The sequence below is a fragment of the Monodelphis domestica genome, chromosome 4, assembly GCF_027887165.1.
Source record: "Monodelphis domestica isolate mMonDom1 chromosome 4, mMonDom1.pri, whole genome shotgun sequence".
Classification (NCBI taxonomy): domain Eukaryota; kingdom Metazoa; phylum Chordata; class Mammalia; order Didelphimorphia; family Didelphidae; genus Monodelphis; species Monodelphis domestica.
In genome coordinates this window covers 174995195-175013160 of record NC_077230.1, presented here as the reverse complement: position 1 = coordinate 175013160, position 17966 = coordinate 174995195, and the positions used below count along the sequence as shown (strand labels likewise).

The 17966-nt window shown below is 35.8% G+C and overlaps 1 protein-coding gene across 5 annotated transcripts in view; it reads left to right on the top strand.

Moving 5' to 3' along the window:
- The window catches only part of TTC21B (tetratricopeptide repeat domain 21B), a 109610-nt gene that overhangs the window by 39324 nt on the left and 52320 nt on the right, over positions 1-17966 (top strand). For all 5 annotated transcript variants that reach the window (XM_056797221.1, XM_016433674.2, XM_007494302.3 and 2 more), the window contains 3 exons: positions 4431-4560; positions 6368-6525; positions 11357-11578. In XM_056797221.1, the coding sequence (XP_056653199.1) occupies positions 4431-4560; positions 6368-6525; positions 11357-11578 (510 nt within the window). The remainder of the gene's footprint in view (positions 1-4430; positions 4561-6367; positions 6526-11356; positions 11579-17966) is intronic.

Sequence of the window (17966 nt, the reverse complement as noted above, 5' to 3'; positions counted from 1 at the left end):
TTTTTTCAAGTATCAAGAGTAGTATAAAACATATGCCACTGAGTAACAAGTACATTCTACTCAAGCTGTTGAGAAAGATCTCATTGGGAACTCTCCTGGCTATTATTCCGTAGTGACCATGATAACTTCCGCAGCAAAGAATTTAAAAGGACCCTGACAGTGCCTCAAGAGCAACATAATATTATGAGAATATATATAAATGAGTGGCAAGTGCACCATTAAGGCTTTTTATTTACTTCTAGGGCATATGTAAACTGAATGCTCATTGTCTACTGAAATTATTTCCAAAAACTATATTATATTTTAAACCCTTTAAGAACAGGGCCTGAGCTGATATTTTTCTTTAACTTCTTTTCTCCTGTACCTAATTCAGTATATTGCAGGTAAAAATTGAATTTAATGGACTTTGAAATGCTAGTTTGTAAATTCCCCAACTCATAATGTAATTAGTATGCCCTGGGTTCACTATCCTAGAGCAAGGCAGGATGCATCACTTACTTTGGGTTTAAGAGGAAGCACCTTGAGTGGTTGGGAATGTTTTTTTCTCAAATGCTATCAGCTCAAGATCTATCTGATTGTTTTCCTTTCCTCCCTGCACTGGTAGACCTCAGGGAGTAAGTAAGTTCCATTTAAGCAAGGCAAAGTAACTAGTATTTATTAAGTACTTTACTAGGTGCTAGGCACTATGCTAAGCACCAGGAATAAAAATACAAGCAAATGAAATGACAACAATAAAAAAGGATAATCACTATCCTCAAGTTGTACATATTCTAGTGGGGGAAGACAACATAAAAAAGGAAGCTGTAAAATAGGGAGAACTGGGAAGAGAGGGAAGGTACCTGTGCAACTTTTTGTTTTTGGAGAGTTTATCACATAAGGAAAGAGTCCATTTATTTCTGGGTTCTGCTACCAAACCGTTTTCAATAAGATCAAGCATATTGTAACCATTATTTGAAATAATTCTAGAAATGCAATAGCAATAGGATAAGAAAAGGAACTTATATAATATACGTAGTTAAAAAATATCACTTTTTCCATACTATTATATTTTATCTATATGCCCCCCAAATATTTGAGTAAAAAATATTTAAAAATTTAATTAATAAGCTATAAATGACAAAACTACCACCTAAATTTTTTTACAGATCCAGTATCCTGCCACTCATACTACCTTATGGTTATTTTAGTTATCTAAAAAAAAAATTTATGTGAAGAAACAAATGATCAAGAATCTCAAAGGAAATCATGGAGGTGTAGGGGGGCAGAGTAGGAAGGAAGGGGCCTACTAATAATAGATCTCATATGAGGCTACACAGCAGTAATAATTTTTTAAATTGGCATGGATTAAAAACATCAAAACATTGATCAATGAAACAAGTTAGGTACATAAGACCCAATTTGAATAGATTTTTATAGATTCATAGAATGAAGTGAGCACTACTAGGAGTACAGTTGATAGTGTGATTACAGCACATTAAAGGAAAAACAGTTGTATAGGCTTTAAGAACTTTGGATAAAAAGAGGAAAAAAAAGAACATCAGTGAAACAATAATACAACCAAAAGAGAGTAGAAGGAAATTCAGAAGGTCAAAGCCAAGCAAGACAATGTGGTAAATTAGGTTAATATGTACTTTAAAAAGCAAGTCAGTAATCAGTAAACATTAAACTCCTGTTATGCACCAGGCACTGTACTAATCACTGGCAATATAAATAAAAAGAAAGACAATCCCTTCCTTCAGAGTGTAGGGAATTGGGAGGAGAGGGAGCATTGGAGGTGATGAGAGAAGTCTAAAAGCAGTATAGCTGGTGGGAAATGGGTAGAAAAATTGTGCTACTCTTCCTTTTTAAATGGGCCCTAGGTCCCATCGTCTTGCCCTAGGGGTAGAAGCTAATGATAAGAATTGAGGTCTAGGCAGATTCAGTTTTGAAACATACTGAATTTCCTGAATAAGGAAGTCATGATGGAGAGATCCAATAAAGTCCAAAAGTAGTGTAGCTAGTAAATGGGGATTTATTTATAAACTTTTAAAATGTTTTGGGTTTTTTTTGCATGTGGAAATGTTTGTTAATGCTCATTAAAATTCATAATAAGACTTTTTTTAGGAGTAAAGATATGGAAGTAGAAATTGATATTTTATTTGATTAAAACAGTGTGTAATCTAGCACACAATATAGAAGTAGTCCAGGTATGTTCAGTTCTGAGTACGACATTTTAGGAAAGACATTGATGAGAGCCCAGAAGAGACTAGCCAAGGTGATGAAGGGCCTTAATGACATGCCTTATAAGAATCAGACTAAGGTGGTGAGGAGAAGAGAAGTAATGATAACTTTATCACTTGTGGGTTATTTTATTGATGGTTTTCTTGATTAGGCATGGGTTGAACCAGATCGCCTTTGAGGTCTCTTCTGACTCTAAAATTCTGTGACTATATCCCTTTAAATGGGTTCCTTTTTCATATATTCACTAGATTTTACATGGTTCAGAAATCTTAGTTGCAATTTAAACTTATTTAATTTATTATTATTAAGACTGAAATGGTACTAAGGCTTTTGAGATACAATGGTAAATACAGATTTGGTTTAAATGGCATCCTATATATAATATATATTACTACTGATCAGTCAGTAAAAATTTATCAAGTGCCTACTATGTGCCAGGCACTGTGCTAAGTACTAGGGGTGGAAAAGAGGCAAATAACAGCTCCTGCTCCCAAGGAGCTTACAGAGACAGCATGCAAATAAATATATACATAGCAAGCTCTCTAGGATAAATAAGAAATAAGAAATGGAAGACACTGGCATTTAGAGGGTTATGAAAGTCTTCCTGCAGAAGGTGGGGTTTTAGTTGAGAGGTCAGTATTCAGCATCAGAGAGAGTATTCCAGACATAGAGGACAGCCTGAGAGGAATATCCAGAGCTGAGATGAAGTGTATTGATTGTGGAGCAGCCAGATGATCAGTGTCTTTGGATCGAGGAGTATGTGTTGTGGAATAAAGTTTAAGAAAACTGGACAGGAAGGACAATGCCAGCATATGAATGGCTTTGAATGAGAAACAGAGCTTTTTTTGTCTTTGCTTCTGGCAGCCTTAGGAAGCCATTAGAATTTATTGAGTAGGAGGAAGACCTGATTGGAACTTTTTTTTAGGAAAATCACATTTGTGACTGAGTAGAAAATAGATTGGAGTAAGGAGCAACTGGAGGCAAACAGACCCACCCACCAGAAAGCTAATATAGTAATCCAAGTGTGAGGTGACAAGGACCTGTTCTAGAGTAGTGGCAGTGTCAGAGAAGAGAAAGGGGGATATTAGAGAGATATTTTAGAGGTGAAATCGGGTCTTGAAAAACAGCTTGGATATGTGGAGTAAGAGATAATAAGGTGTCTAGGATAATTCCTAGTTTGTCATCCTGAGGAACTTTAAGGATGATGTTGTCTTCTGTAACAAGAGGGAACATAGGAAGTGGGGAGGGTTTAAGAGGAAAGATAATGAATTCTGTTTTGGACATAACTGAGTTTTAAGGTATCTATTGCTTATCTAGTTCAAGATATAATTAATTTCAAAGTAGCCCTTATCAGGTAACATATATCTTAAAAATCAAATTTATTTTAAGTAGATGGCCATTAACAAAAAGATAAAATAATATCCAAGGTAAGAATTAGAAAAACATGATTGTAGGTATAGTTTGTGTTTGAGATATAGTGGACTATTAGCATATATAGTATATTCTACTTTTTATTCTCTAAAAAGCACTCTTAAAATTAATACTCCTAGTATCTTCGAGGAACAGTAACAGTAATTTTCTCTTAATAAGAACTCACATTTTAAGCACTAAATTAAACTTTTACAAAGTACTTTCCTCACAATAACCCTATAAAGTAGGTAGTGTGATAATTATCCTCTTTTGCTGATGGGGAAGCTGAGACAATGAGAGTTAAGTTATTTGAGATTGATTTGGGTAGCTTTGATTCAAGTTAGATATCAGTATTTACTAGATGTCCTTATCCAGTAATTTAACAAATTCTTTGCAAAAAAAAAATACCCTGTTCTTTATGATACTATGTTGACAGTAGAAAGAAAAGCAGTGTTGCATTATGATAGAAGGCTGGTCTCAAAGACAAGATGACCTGAGTTTATATCTTATCTAACACACTGGCTTTGTGAACTTAGGCAAGCCACTAAACCTTTCAATCAGTATGCGAGGCAAGGCAGATCTGTATTGGCAAAATTCTCCATCTGTATCTCCCTACAGAGATGAGGTCACAATTCTGAAAACATACCCCCAAAACAAATTCTCAACTAGTACGAAGTGGGTGGGAATGTGTAGGTGTGTATCTCTCAGAGAGAGTGAATGAGAATGCATGTGTTCTATTAAAGAGAAGCTATTACGAAATATTGGTAAAAATTGATCATTTAATTTGTTTTTATTGTTAGCCTGCAAGTCCTGGACAGCCACCTTCTCCACTTCTTAGACATTGTGCCTCAGTCTTGGAGACTATTGTAAGAACTGTACCAGGTCTTTTGCAAGCTGTCTTCCTAATTGCAAAAGTGAAATATCTATCAGGTGAAATATGTCTTAAAAATTAAACTTATTTTAAGTGTCAAGATTTTACTCACTTTACTATATTATGGTTATCCTTCATGTGAATATATATATTTATATTTGATTGAGATCTAAAAGTAGTATAGTATTTCCATTCTTGGATTATTCTCTAGATTTTATTAATTATTATTAATCATTAACCTTCAAAAAGGCTCTTGGAAAAACACAGACTACAAAATTTAAGTGAATGTTAGCTTGTATAAAAACAGGACTGGAGATTATACATGAGAACATTATGTCTAGATTATGATTTCAAATGCAGAATAGATATAACCACAAGCAAATTTTCTAGACATTTCAAATGCATTGAGTAGATACCTTCTTTGACTTGCTTTTTATCTTCACTAGCTATCCTACATATCACAGTAGCTAGAGAAGTATGAGCACAGCTAGCATTCACTATATCCTTTTATCTCATGCCAGTTCAGATGTTAAATAAAAATCAATTAGCAGTGCAGCTGGGTGGCTCAGTGGATTGAGAACGAGACCCAGGGATGGGAGGTCCTAGGATCAAATCTCGCCTCAGACACTTCCTAGCTGTGTGACCCTGGGCAAGTCACTTAACCCCTATTGCCTAACCAATACACAGAATTGATTCTGAGAAATAAGATAAGGGCTTATTAAAAAAAATTATTATTATTATTACTGAAAAGCCCTTATGGTAAAAATAAGTTTCAAGGAGCTTACCATCTAATCCAGTCATTTTTATTATGTGGAGTAGGAATAATACTGGACCATGAATCAGGAGATCTGATTTCAAGTCCCAGCATTATCACTACTATCTAGGTCTGTGATATATACAAGTCACATATTTTTTGGGGTGTCCATTTTTTCTTTTGTAAAAGTAAGGGTTTTCAATAAATTAGTAGTTTCCAATGCAAATGGAATGTTTTACATTTCAGCAATTTTTTCAGCAACATTTAAATTTCTCTCTTCATTGAGATTGTTAAATAAGGTTACTCCTTTGACAAAGAAAATAGTCATTTTGAAATTCTTACACTAGATGACCCACAAGAACCCTTCTAGGGAAGTTCCATAACTTCTTATTCAGTTCAATTATAGTTATTAGATGATATTTTCATTGAGCTACCTTGGTGTAATAAAATTGAGGACTTAATTACCATGGTTAATTTATTTGGCATTTTTTCTTTATCCTGAGAAATAATATAAATTGGCTACAATCTAGTGACATCTCAATTAATGAATTTTCTGGGACCCGAGTTCATTCTGTTGAAGATACTCACATTATATGGTACCATTCCTTTCCTTTAAAAAACAAAAATATTCCCAAGTAATTTGAAATAGTATTAGTATTCATTATAGATTTCTATTTAGTTGGTAGTGTTCCAGCTAAAGGAGCATTGGGTATATCTATGCAGCATAAAAATATTTTCATTAACTATTACTATTTGAAAAACAGGATTGTTGACTCTAGACAAAACTTGTTTGTCTTTGTTATCCCTTGTCTTCTGGGGTTATCTCCAATATATTACCTTCAGGCCAAGCTCTAACCTTTTTCCCTTATTAGAACTAGAAAGTTCTAAAAAAAACTAGCTGATAATCATTATTTATATTTATCTTTTGACTAAATTGAATTAAAGATAGTTTTATAGCCATGAAGCAAAACTAGTAATAGTAAACCTGTGACTTTGTCTTTGTGTGTACTAAAAGAGCTAGCCATTGAGAGATATATTTGAGGTAGCAATTGTCTCCCAAGAAGTATCCCTAACTTAATTGCTTACATTTTTTGATGTTTTGTTTACATTAGGTGATATTGAAGCATCTTATAGTAACCTTCAACATTGCTTAGAACATGATCCATCCTATGCAGATGCTCATCTCTTGATGGCTCAGGTTTATTTGTCTCAGGATAATTTTAAATTGTGCTCTCAATCTCTTGAACTTTGCCTGAGTTATAGTTTCGAGGTGAGTCCTTCAGACTTAAATGGGTAAGAAGACTACTCTCTAAGGAACTTAAGTAAATTGTTAAGAATTATTTAATGTTAACAAAAATTTTTCACTTGTATTTTAAATTTATTTTATACATTTTATTTCAGGCTGAAATGAGAACTTTTAAATTTCTTCAAACCTCTTAAACCAAAGAAAAATGATGACAAATCCTAATGAGGATTTTATATATTGACTGAGAAATTTGAATTGTAATATGATATATTTTGTAGAATATTGTTCATAATTAAGTGCTATCTTTTCATTCTGAACATCATCACATGGCTTAAGGGTGTGGAATACTATAGTTTTATCCTGGTTATTTATGTATAACTATTATCCTTTGACATTGAAAGCATTCTTCTTAAATTTATTTCAAAGGAAGTCTACTGTCATCTTGTGCTTAAGTAGGGATTCCAGAATCTTCTAGTAAGCATGACTCAGAATCATAAATCATATCAGTAAAGCTTCAAAGTTACAGATATATACATATATATATATATATGTATATATATATATATATATATATATATATATGCTGTTTCATAGGGCAAGTGAAAGGCCTCATTCTTCTAAACAATGGACCTTAAGTTTCACTATTCTTGTCTTATTCCTCTTTGGCCTTGTTGTGTCTTTTTAGGACAGTACTTAACAATAAATGGTATTGTCTGAATTACTCTTCTGTATGCTTACTTTTTTAGGGGCCTTTATAAGTCTACAGAATAGAAACCTCTCTCATGTAATTTCTATACCCAGGGGCAGTATCAAAAAGGTATTTCAATGAAAGTATATGGTAAATTTTTAGATAGAAAAATGGAATATAATTGGCCTTACTTTACATTCCTACCTGCCTACCAAAACAATCATGCTCAGTGTCCAGAAGCTTTCATGATTTTTGGTTACTACCAGTGGCCTGTGATTTTATTCATGTAGATGTTTCTTTCATGGATTCAAACAACAGTCTTTCCATACCTCAGAAATGAGGAGGGAGAACATTCCAGGCATGTGAGTCAACCAATGAAAATGCATAGAGGGTCTTATTGGGAGGAACAGCAAAGAAGCCAGTGTCACTAGAACAAAGAGTAAAGTATAAGAATAGAAAGATAAGAAGGGGTCAAATTACAAAGAGTCTGTCACAACATTTCTTATTGTTCCTGGAAAAATAATAGTGAGCCACTGGGTTTATTGAATACAGAGATAATATGGTCATGCCAGTTCTTTGGAAGATTTCTTTAATAACTGAATGGAAGATGGACTGGAATAGGGAGAGAATTGAGGCAGTGGAGTCAACCAGAAAACTATGGCAATGTTTCACATGTAGTATAATTTAAGGGTGGCACCACAGCATGAGAGGACAGAAAAGGGAGTAAACCAGAGATGTTGAAGTGGTAGAATTCACATGCCGTGTTAGATTATTAAATATAGTGATTAAAAATTGAGGATAATTCCTAGGTTGTAAACCTGGGCAATTAGGGAAAAGGTAGGATTGGGATGGGGGGGAGATAATGAGTTCATTTTTGGATTTGTTGAATTTTAGGTATCTATACAACATCAAGTTTAAAAAGTCTCATAAGAATTGGAGATGCATAATTGAAGATCAAGAGAGATTAGGGCCGGATAAGCATCTTAGAGTCACCAATCTAGTGATGACAGTTGAATCCATGGGAGCTGATGAGATCACCAAGTGAAATAGTATAAAGGGAGAATGGAAGGGGGTCCGGGACAGAACCCCTAGTATATCCACTTTTTGTAAAGATCTAGCAGAGAAGGGGCAGCTAGGTATTTCAGTGAATTGAAGGGCAGGCTTGGGGACAGGAGGTCTTGGATTGAAATCTGGCTTCAGACTCTTGTGAGATTTTATGACCATGGGTAAGTTACTTAACCCCAATTGCTTAGCTGTTACCACTCTACTGATTTGGAACCAATACTTAGTTATCTATTCTAAGATAGAAGGTACTGTTTAAGGGGGGAAAAAATAGATGAGGGGAGAGAGGAGCAATCAGGAAGTCAGATCCTCCTCAGGTAGGAGAACTGGGAGAAAGCATTGTTGTGGAAACCAGAGAGAATATAGTATCCAGGAGAAAAGAGTGATTGACAGTGTTAAAAGTTGGAGAGCAGTCAAGAAGGATGAAGATTGAGAAATGGCCACTAACTTTGGCAATTAAAAGATGATAGGCAATTTTGAACACTTGCTAAAGATGAATTCAGAAGCCAGGCTGCAAAGAGTTAAAAAGAAAAGAAGTGAAGATTCTGACTATAGGTGTCTTTCTCAAGGAATTTAACCAGGAAATGGAGTCAATATATAGGATAATAGCTAGTGGGGATTGTATGGATCAGTGAGTGAATTTTTTTTTGAGAATGGGGGAGCCATGAACAAATAAAAGTAGGCAAAAAATCTAATACGGTAATTATACTTGATAGTATATACTGTTAAAAGGGAATTTAGGAGAACACCTGGGGTTGAAGGTATGTAGGTTAGTTTGTGTGAGCTGGTAAAGTAACCCTCTCCGTTAGGGAAACTTCCTCTCTGTGTGTGAAGTCTCTACCTCATTGTAGTGTATGCAGGCAAGACTGCACTTTCCTGCAGATGTGTGGAGTAAGCTGTGGTGTAGTTTTTTTGGCACATAATAAACACATTGCACCAGTGGAAAAAAAAGGGGGGGGGGACTACCTCTCTGTCTTGGCAGAGTGATAGCACCCTCTGTCCCAGACTAGAGCCCTAATGGTGAGCTAGGTGAAGTAGCAGATTGTTAAAAAGGATAAAATGGAGACTCCCCCTTGGAAGATATTGTTTAAGAATGGTCAAGATGGATTGACTAGTTGACTTTGCTTAACCTGACCTTCCCCGAATGTCTCTTTCTGACCAAACTCTGCTATAGGGAGAACAATAACAGACACTCCAAGATTTGACTGAACTTGGGATTAAAGAGAGCTCTGCACCCCCTAAGAAATTTTACCCTTCAAGCCCCTTCCATCCTCTTAAATATTATCTTGCTGCATTTGTTTATCAACTCAAAGGTGGTTTAATAAACAAATATCAAGGAAAGGTTTGGGAGAGAGGAAATTGGAGTGCCCTAGTCTAAAACACAGAGTGGTATAGGGTCTCTTTTGGCCTAAGCCAAAAGGCCTTGGCCTGGAAACTTTCTTTGACTTCTTCCTTTTCCTATGCTTCCTTTTCCTATGTAAGTTAGTAATGACAGATTACAAATGTATTTATTTTTTTTTTTTATTGAAACCCTTACTGTCTTGGAGTCAATACTGTGTATTGGCTTCAAGGCAGAAGAGCAGTAAGGGCTAGGCAATGGGAAGTGTCTGAGGCCAGATTTGAACCTAGGACCTCCCTTCTCTAGGCCTAGCTCTCAATCCACTGAGCTACCCAGCTGCCCCCTGCAAATGTCTTTAGATGTAGCTAGCAGAGAGAGATAAGTTTCCTTCTTCAGGCCTGGCTCAGCCTGCCTTTCTGAGCAAAACCCCTCAGGAGACTTAAAGTTCAGCCAGTCCACTTAATCCTTTGCTGTCCACGAGCAACAGGTACAATCCGCAAGCCTTGTGATCAAAAGAAAAGGTTGGGAAATCTTCAGGGTATGATGGGATTCAATCCTGAGGTGACAATAGAAGTTCTGTTCAGTCCTAGGTCCAGGAATGAACTCCTTCTCCCGAGACAGTTTTTTCCCAGAACTTTCTGCTCTTCAACCTTACAACTGTCCTTAGTTGTCACTTATGCTTCTCCTCAACATTCCATCTCCTCTCTGTGTAAAATCTCACTTACAGTATATACAATATTTTTTACTAATATTCCAAATCTGTTTGCTGTGGATTGAGAGATATGTTTTATTATCTCTTTCCTGAGTATCTTCATTGATTTTTCCATTATTTAAGGTTCAGTTTTCTTCTAGTGATTTTATTTTTTTAATTTTCATTGTTGTAATTATTTCACATTATTTAATTCTTCCTCAATTCATATAGATTTTACTATGTTTCTCTTAATTCCTCAAATTTGTCTTTTCACCCTACAAATATATTCATTCCCCAGTTATTGAGTAAACAATGAGTCCAGTTCTTTGCTACCACAAAGAGAGCTGCTCCAAATGCTTCTTTAAAAATCAATAAATACAGCAAAAGCTTCTATTTCTTTGGTTCTCAGTCATTTGTGTGATCATAAAAATATACTCTGCTATTAGAAAAAAACTGCTTATGAAAGCTTGCCTCATACTCCCTTATGATTCATTTGGAATAGCTATGTGTGCCTAAACTATTCTCATAAAGATTTTATAGAGAGATAAGAAAGCAGACCTATAGGTCAATAGTTGTTAATGTCTCCTCAAGCATCCTTCTTTTTAGTAAAAAACAAAAAAATCATGCATTGGCTTTCTTCTATTTTTTTTTAATTATCTTGAGCTTTTATCTTCAAGGTCTTTCAAAATTGTCACCTCTAGCACAGTCTTCTTTGTGTACTTAGTTTCTTTGCCATGACAACCAATAAAACTCAACAGCAGTATATGAGTAAAATCTATATTAGAAGTTGTTGGAGGTTAATGTTTTTAGTCTCCCTGAAAATTAAAGTTAATTATCTTTTGCTGTATAGGAGAAGGGTATTTGGAGATCCCCAATAGTGATGGTTTTCCTTCTATCTATTTTACTTGAATGAATAACAATAAAAAAGTTTTAGAATAGGAAATAAATCTCATAAGCAAATAAGTACATGTATATTATCCTTTCTTAAATTATTTCACTCATTTTAAATGTTTTTTGTCATTTTTGTGATTTAAACTTATCTTGAAATGATTAAAACATGTTAAAATATTTTCAGGTAAGAGAATATCCTTTATATCACTTAATAAAAGCCCAATCACAGAAGAAAATGGGACAAATAGCAGAAGCTGTTAAAACTTTGCATATGGCAATGAGTTTGCCTGGGATGAGAAGAATTGGAGCTTCAAAATCTAAATCCCAAACATCCGAGATTGATGCAAGTCATCGTTTGTCAATTTTTCTTGAGTTGGTAGATGCTCATCGCTTAAATGGAGAACAGGTAGGTAGAGATATAATTCAGATATTCTGGTCAGTAGTGTTAGTTCATTCTTACTTGGTTATAAGCACAAAAAAAAAATCATTCCTCTGTACCAAAACATCCAAGGAAAAATAATTTATTGTCTTGAATTAGAACCGTCTGCACATGGTTTTAGGCAAAGCTTAGTATCCTGAGTAACTTTTTTAGATCATAGATTTGGAGCTGAAAGGAGTCTCAGATGTCATGTAGTCCACTTTCATAGGTAATTAAACATCAGGCAGCATGTTAACCTAACCTTCCTACACCAAAACATATTCTTTTTACTGTATTATACTATATCTTATCTAAAATATACTATTAGATTATGTGAAGAAAGATAAGATCTCTATATCATTTTGTCTGCTATTGATTTTAAACAAACTAATACTTCTATCAATATAATAATATAATCATATGCCAATGGTTATATGATATTCAATTCAACAAATGCTTATTTTCCTATTTGTTTTGGGGGTGCCATCATCCTTTTGGTCTCCCTGTTTTGCAACCTAAACATTATACTCAACTCCTCATTTCTTAATCACCCAACATATCTCGTTAGTTGGCAAATCCTTAACCTCAAACATCTTTACCTCCTAGTTTCTCAACTTGCTCAGTTTTCCATGATCTGCTCCACCCAATCTCAACCAACAAACTTACAGGCTTATAAACTTTGAAATTCACTTATCTGTTCACAGTGTTAATCATTCTACCGCTAACTCTTCCTTTCAGCTCCAAATTCTGTTCTTCATCCTTACTATTCTTTCTTAATTCTCTCCTAAGCCATCACCCTTGCACTGGCTCTACTTTCCTCCCTTCCCTATCCTGACCCTGTGATGTACCAGTTCAATTTTACATTGTCCTTTTCCCTTGAATCCTACATTTCCTTATTCTAGCACAAACTTGCTCTATCAAGCTTCAGTCTTGGATTATTCCTACCATCCAGTTCCACTGCCATCTCACTCGATGCCAGATGAAGCCAGAGAAAGTCACAAAATCATCAAGATTGCATCAATTTCAAATTTACGTTGCATATCCTCAAGTGGGCCCTCCCTGCAGCACAACAATCCATTTATTCGCTAAATAACTAATTATCCTACTCATCACAGCAGCTTTTCCAAACCTTTTTGTTTCTTCTCAAACCTCCCATAGTTCTTCCTTTTCCTCTTAGCTGAAAATCTTGCCTCATATTTCACTGAAAAACTTGAGGCCATTCATAACATGCTCCTCTTTTACCCTTCTCCTCAGATCACATCTCCTAGTTGCTTTCTGCCATTTTTTCCACCTTCCTTCTCTTTGCCAAGTCAAACCTCTTTCTATGTACAGCTATCTCCACCTATACCCCTATTTCACATAATAAGTCATGCCTTCTCCATGACAAGGCTAACTCCTCTACATGTACAAGTAATCCTATTCAATCCTGTCTTGTCTAGCAGTTTGACCACTCTTATCATCTTCATTCTTTCTTCCCATGTTTCTCTCATCCTCAGAAAACCCTAACTTGATCCACCTATCCCTTCTAACTATTGTGCTGTGTCTTTCCTTCCTTTTATGGCTAATTTCTTTGAGAGAAGTCCATCTAAAATAAGGCCTCCAATTCTGCTCTTATCCTATTAACTCTACAGACTGGCCAGATTTACCAGTCATCTCTTAATTGTGAAATCCAATGATCTTTTCTCTTCTCTTTCTTCTTTACCTTTCTGCAGCCTTTGACATGGTCAATCACTCTCTTCTCCTTGATACTGTATTCTCTCTAGGTTTTCCTAACACCATTCTCCTTCTGTTTCTCTTCCTGCCTATCTGACCACTTCTTAGGTTCCTTTACAACATCTTCATCCAGATCACACCCACTAAATATGATTGAACTCCCAAATTCTCTCCAATACCCTCCTCTTTTATCCCTCTATACTGTTTCTCTTGGCGAACTCATCAGTTTCTCTGGATTCTTTCACTTTTGTGATGATGATTCTTAAAATGTACAGTCCAGCTCTAACATCTTTCTACTGACTTTCATTCCCACATTTCTACCTGCCTATTATAGATCTTGAACTGGATTTCCTATAATCATCTTAAACTAAACTTGCCCCAAAATAAATTCATTATCTGGCTTAAAATAGAAACTTACCCCTAGATCCCCTTTCTTTCTAAACTCTATTACTGATGAGAGTATCATTATCCTACCAGTCAACCATACTCACATTCTAAATATTATCTTGGACTCCCCATTGCTTCTGAATGCTGTTATGAATAAAAGTTAATCTTATAGGCTATATACTAAATTTATAAGTATTCATCAATAAAGAGAAAGAGAGAAGAAATGAGGTTACTAGCCTTTCTAACTTGAAGTAAGATCAGGTTCCAGATTTCAGTCTAGCATGGTCCCCTCCACACCACTTCATGCCAGAGATGGCAAGATTGATAAGAGCTTCTAGAATGACTCAGAGAAACAGCAAGACCAGAGACCTAGGAACAACCTGGAAATCCTTCCTACCCAGCTCTACCTCCTGGCTTTCCTGTATAGATTCAAGTTCCAACTACAATCCCACCTTCTACCAAAAGACTTACTGATTCCCCTTAATGCCAGTGCCTTCCCTCTTTTGTTTATATCTAACTTATTTTGAATATATCGTCTTTGTATGTTGTCTCTCCCATTAGACTGTGAGCTTTTTGAGAATAAGGATTATTTTTGTCTTTCCTCAGGTTCCTAAGGATTAGCACTGGGCCCCATCCACAACTTCTCTTCTCACTTTTTTTATATGAGGTCTACTTTAGTTCAGATTCTCATCACCTCTTATTTAGATTATTACAATAGTCTCCTAATTTCTTGCTTCATCTCTTCCCATTCCATTCCATTCTTTGCACATATAGATGCTAAAGTGATTTTCTTTAAACATAAATCATGTGTCACTGTCTATTGCTCAAACTCCAGGCTCCCTACAATTTCTGGGCTAAAATAGAAACTTTTCTGTTTGGCTACCCTGGTCCCAACCTTATTATGTATTACTTCCCTTTCCTACTTATACCCATATTGGCAAAGGTATGACACGGGTTCTGGGGCAGCACAGAGAAGGTTGCTCCCCTCCGCCTCTCCACAGCACCCAAGGACTTTTTTCATATGCCCTGCCCCTCTGTCCAGCCACCCAGTGTGAGCACTTCCTCCCTCTGCTGTCTAGGGTAATTCAGGGGGCTCCCAGGCAGCTTGAAATTGCAGGTTGGGCACATGATATCAAAAACAAACATTCACCAACACTGGCCTAACATTCTGCATTCCATTTCCCTTTCCGTGGCCTTTATACTTGCTATTGCTATTTGGCATAAATTTCTTCCTTTCCACTTTCTAAAATGTGTTATTCCCTAAAGCCACGATTCAACCTCTATTCCTTCTTCCAGTTACCTTGTATATATTTTATATTTATTCTATGTATTTTTGTATATGTACATGTCTCACTTCATATGATATTTGTTCCTTGAGAACAGGAAGATCGTGTAATGGGTAAAGTGCTAGATTTGAAGACCTGAGTTCAAATCTCACCTCAAACAGTTATTAGCTAAGTAGCCAAGTCATTTAGACTTCATAGGATTTATTTTTCTCATGTACAAAATAAGGAGATTAGACTTGATAACTTCTATGATTCATCTTAGTTCTAAATCTATGATAGACTGATGATTTGATTTTTGTTTTTTATTCCCAGCTCTTAGCACACTGCCTGGGAAATAGCTGGTGCTTAAGAAATGGTATTGAATGATTTATTCCTTTTTCCTAAGTGCTAGGAATAGAATACCTTCCCTCAGCAAGGTTATATTTTTTAGATTGTAGCCTCTTAAGAGAGTTAATAGAGTACAGATGCTATAAGCCTAAGACTATATTAGAAAATAATAAATAGGAGATATATTCAGATATAGCTATAACAACAAAAAAAAAAATCAAACATTGTTACTCATGAAAAATAAAGCAACATGAGAGGAATTGAGAGGCAGTGTAGCATATTGATAGAGTCCTAGATACGGAGTCAGGAAAATCTAGGTCTAAATCTGGCTTACAGAACCTTACTAACTCTGTAAACATGGACAGGTCATTTAACTTCTGTGAGACTTAGTTTATCCATTAAAGGAGGGAGTTGGACTAAACAGACCCTTCACAGCTCTAGATCTATAGTCCTATGATAAAGCAGTGATTTAGTAATGTGACAGGCCAGCTAAGTAGTATCTTTCAAAAAGAGTTTCATGGGGAAAATAAATTAAATAATTCTGATAGAGAAACTGAAGCAAATATGGAATCAAAAGAATATTCAAGTTGAGGCAATTATCTTAGTAACTGAGTTAATTCCATATATGTTATTTGGATATCTGATAGCACTGAGAATTTTATCATGTTTGATAGTTAAGGCTGAACTTCCAGATAATGCTGGATCAACATCATCATCATACCTCCTCTATGTATTAAGTTTTATAAATAATCCTAAATGGCATTCTTTATTACTATTTAGTAAAGGAGGGAAATGGGCTCAGAACATGTATTTGTATTTGATTTTATAGATGGTCATAAGACATTTCCTTCCCAATAATAGATTAGTAGAATGCATTTGGCCAGTAGTACTTATATTATAAGAATCAGTTTATACTGGTTTTATTTTCCTTTGTTTGGTTCAGAGTTGTGAATTCAATGTACCTCTTGGTACAAAAACCCCTTATTAATTCAGATTCTAACTCTTAACTTTCATTCTAATTTGTAGCCTTAAAGAATTGCCTGGGACATTTAGAGAGTGACTAACTAGTTAATGGTATTAGTATCGAAATGACAGAGAGAGAAATGAGTTTAAGTATAATTAAGAGGAACCTTGTGACTGTAGATTCTAGATTCTGGAGAGAAGATTTGAAGGGGGCACCAACCAACTGAAGGAGTTCCTGTTTTCTGGGAGCTGAGAGGAGAGGAGGTAGCCAAGCTCTGCTGATCCTGGAGATTCCAAATCTATAGTGAAGTTGAAGGGAAACCTTTGGACTTTCTTGAGAGTATTTTTCCTCACAAAAGAAGAGAGCCATATGAGAAGATATTGTATAACATCGAACCTGATAAAACCTTGTTAAGAGGCAGTTGTGGTGTGAGACCTGAGGCCAAGCTCAGGCCCTGGCCCAGCTGAGTTGAACTCAATCATCAAGGGTTCATCCCTGTTCCATCTTAAAAAACTATTACTTCTTGAGAAACCACCTAAGGAGGATTTTATAGTCAGGGAGATTCAGAGAGGGCTTTGGGGAATTTAGCCAGAGATAGGAAGGGCTTAGGGAGTGAAGAAGAAAGGCTTCCCCATGCGGGGAACATAGAGGGAAAGGGAAGTAAGAATTATAGTGTTAGGGAAACCTTTTTTCTTAATCCTCCCTTCCTAACCTTTAATAATAAATCTACTTTTATACCTACAAGTGCTTGGAGGCCTGGTTACACACTGGTGCCAGTAGGTAAGGCTATTGGTCTTACTTCACTGAGGGGGTACTGAGGAATCCCATGTACTTCCATGTATTCCTTTTATTTCAGTTGGCTGAACCAGAAAAGGGTCAGAACCTAAAAGGTTGGGGGAGGGGGGTTGAGAGTATAGCAGCCACTTTGAGGCCTACTTCCCATTTTGAGGCCTACTTGGAACTTTGGCTCTCTGACCAGGCATGGAGTAGGGCTTGGAATCTTCTGAAACTATAGGCCCAACAGAACACTCACAATACTGCAGGGCTGTAGTTGAGACAGAGGGACTTTAAAACCTCTCTTGAAGTAGCTGTCAATCAAACAGACAATCAGTATTGTTTTTGTTTTGTTTTGTTTTCAAAGTGGAGGGAAATAGAACCTTGTGTGTTCCTGAGTATATAAAATCTACTAAGGAGATAAACTACTTATAGGTGTTACTGAATAGGATAATGGAACTAGTCTGGTATCAACTCACCATGATACAGTGTTTTTTCCTGGTAGTTTTACCAGAGTATTTATATCAACTTATGGGATATAAGGTTCTACTTCCCATTATGGATTTAACCCTCCAAAGAATGTTATCATACTTGCCAATTATAGTTCTATTGCTTTTCTCCTAGCAGTTTAAGAAGGTAGTGGTAGATATTGTTAGACAATTAAAGGCTGCTGGATATTTTAACTTTAAGGACACTGAATCTAAAAAATTGATTTTAGCTTTGCAACTAAACTGAATCAACTAGGGGTCAACTGCATGGAATTAGGCAAGGCAAATGACCAAGCAAGGGGGTAAAGACAACTTATTATTCCAGTGATCACAAATCCAGGGTGTTTTGGAGACAGGGTATGAACCTTGATTTGTTTTATTTTTTTAACTCAAAGGCTTCACTCTACCTAATCTATCTACTCCTCATATCAATTATA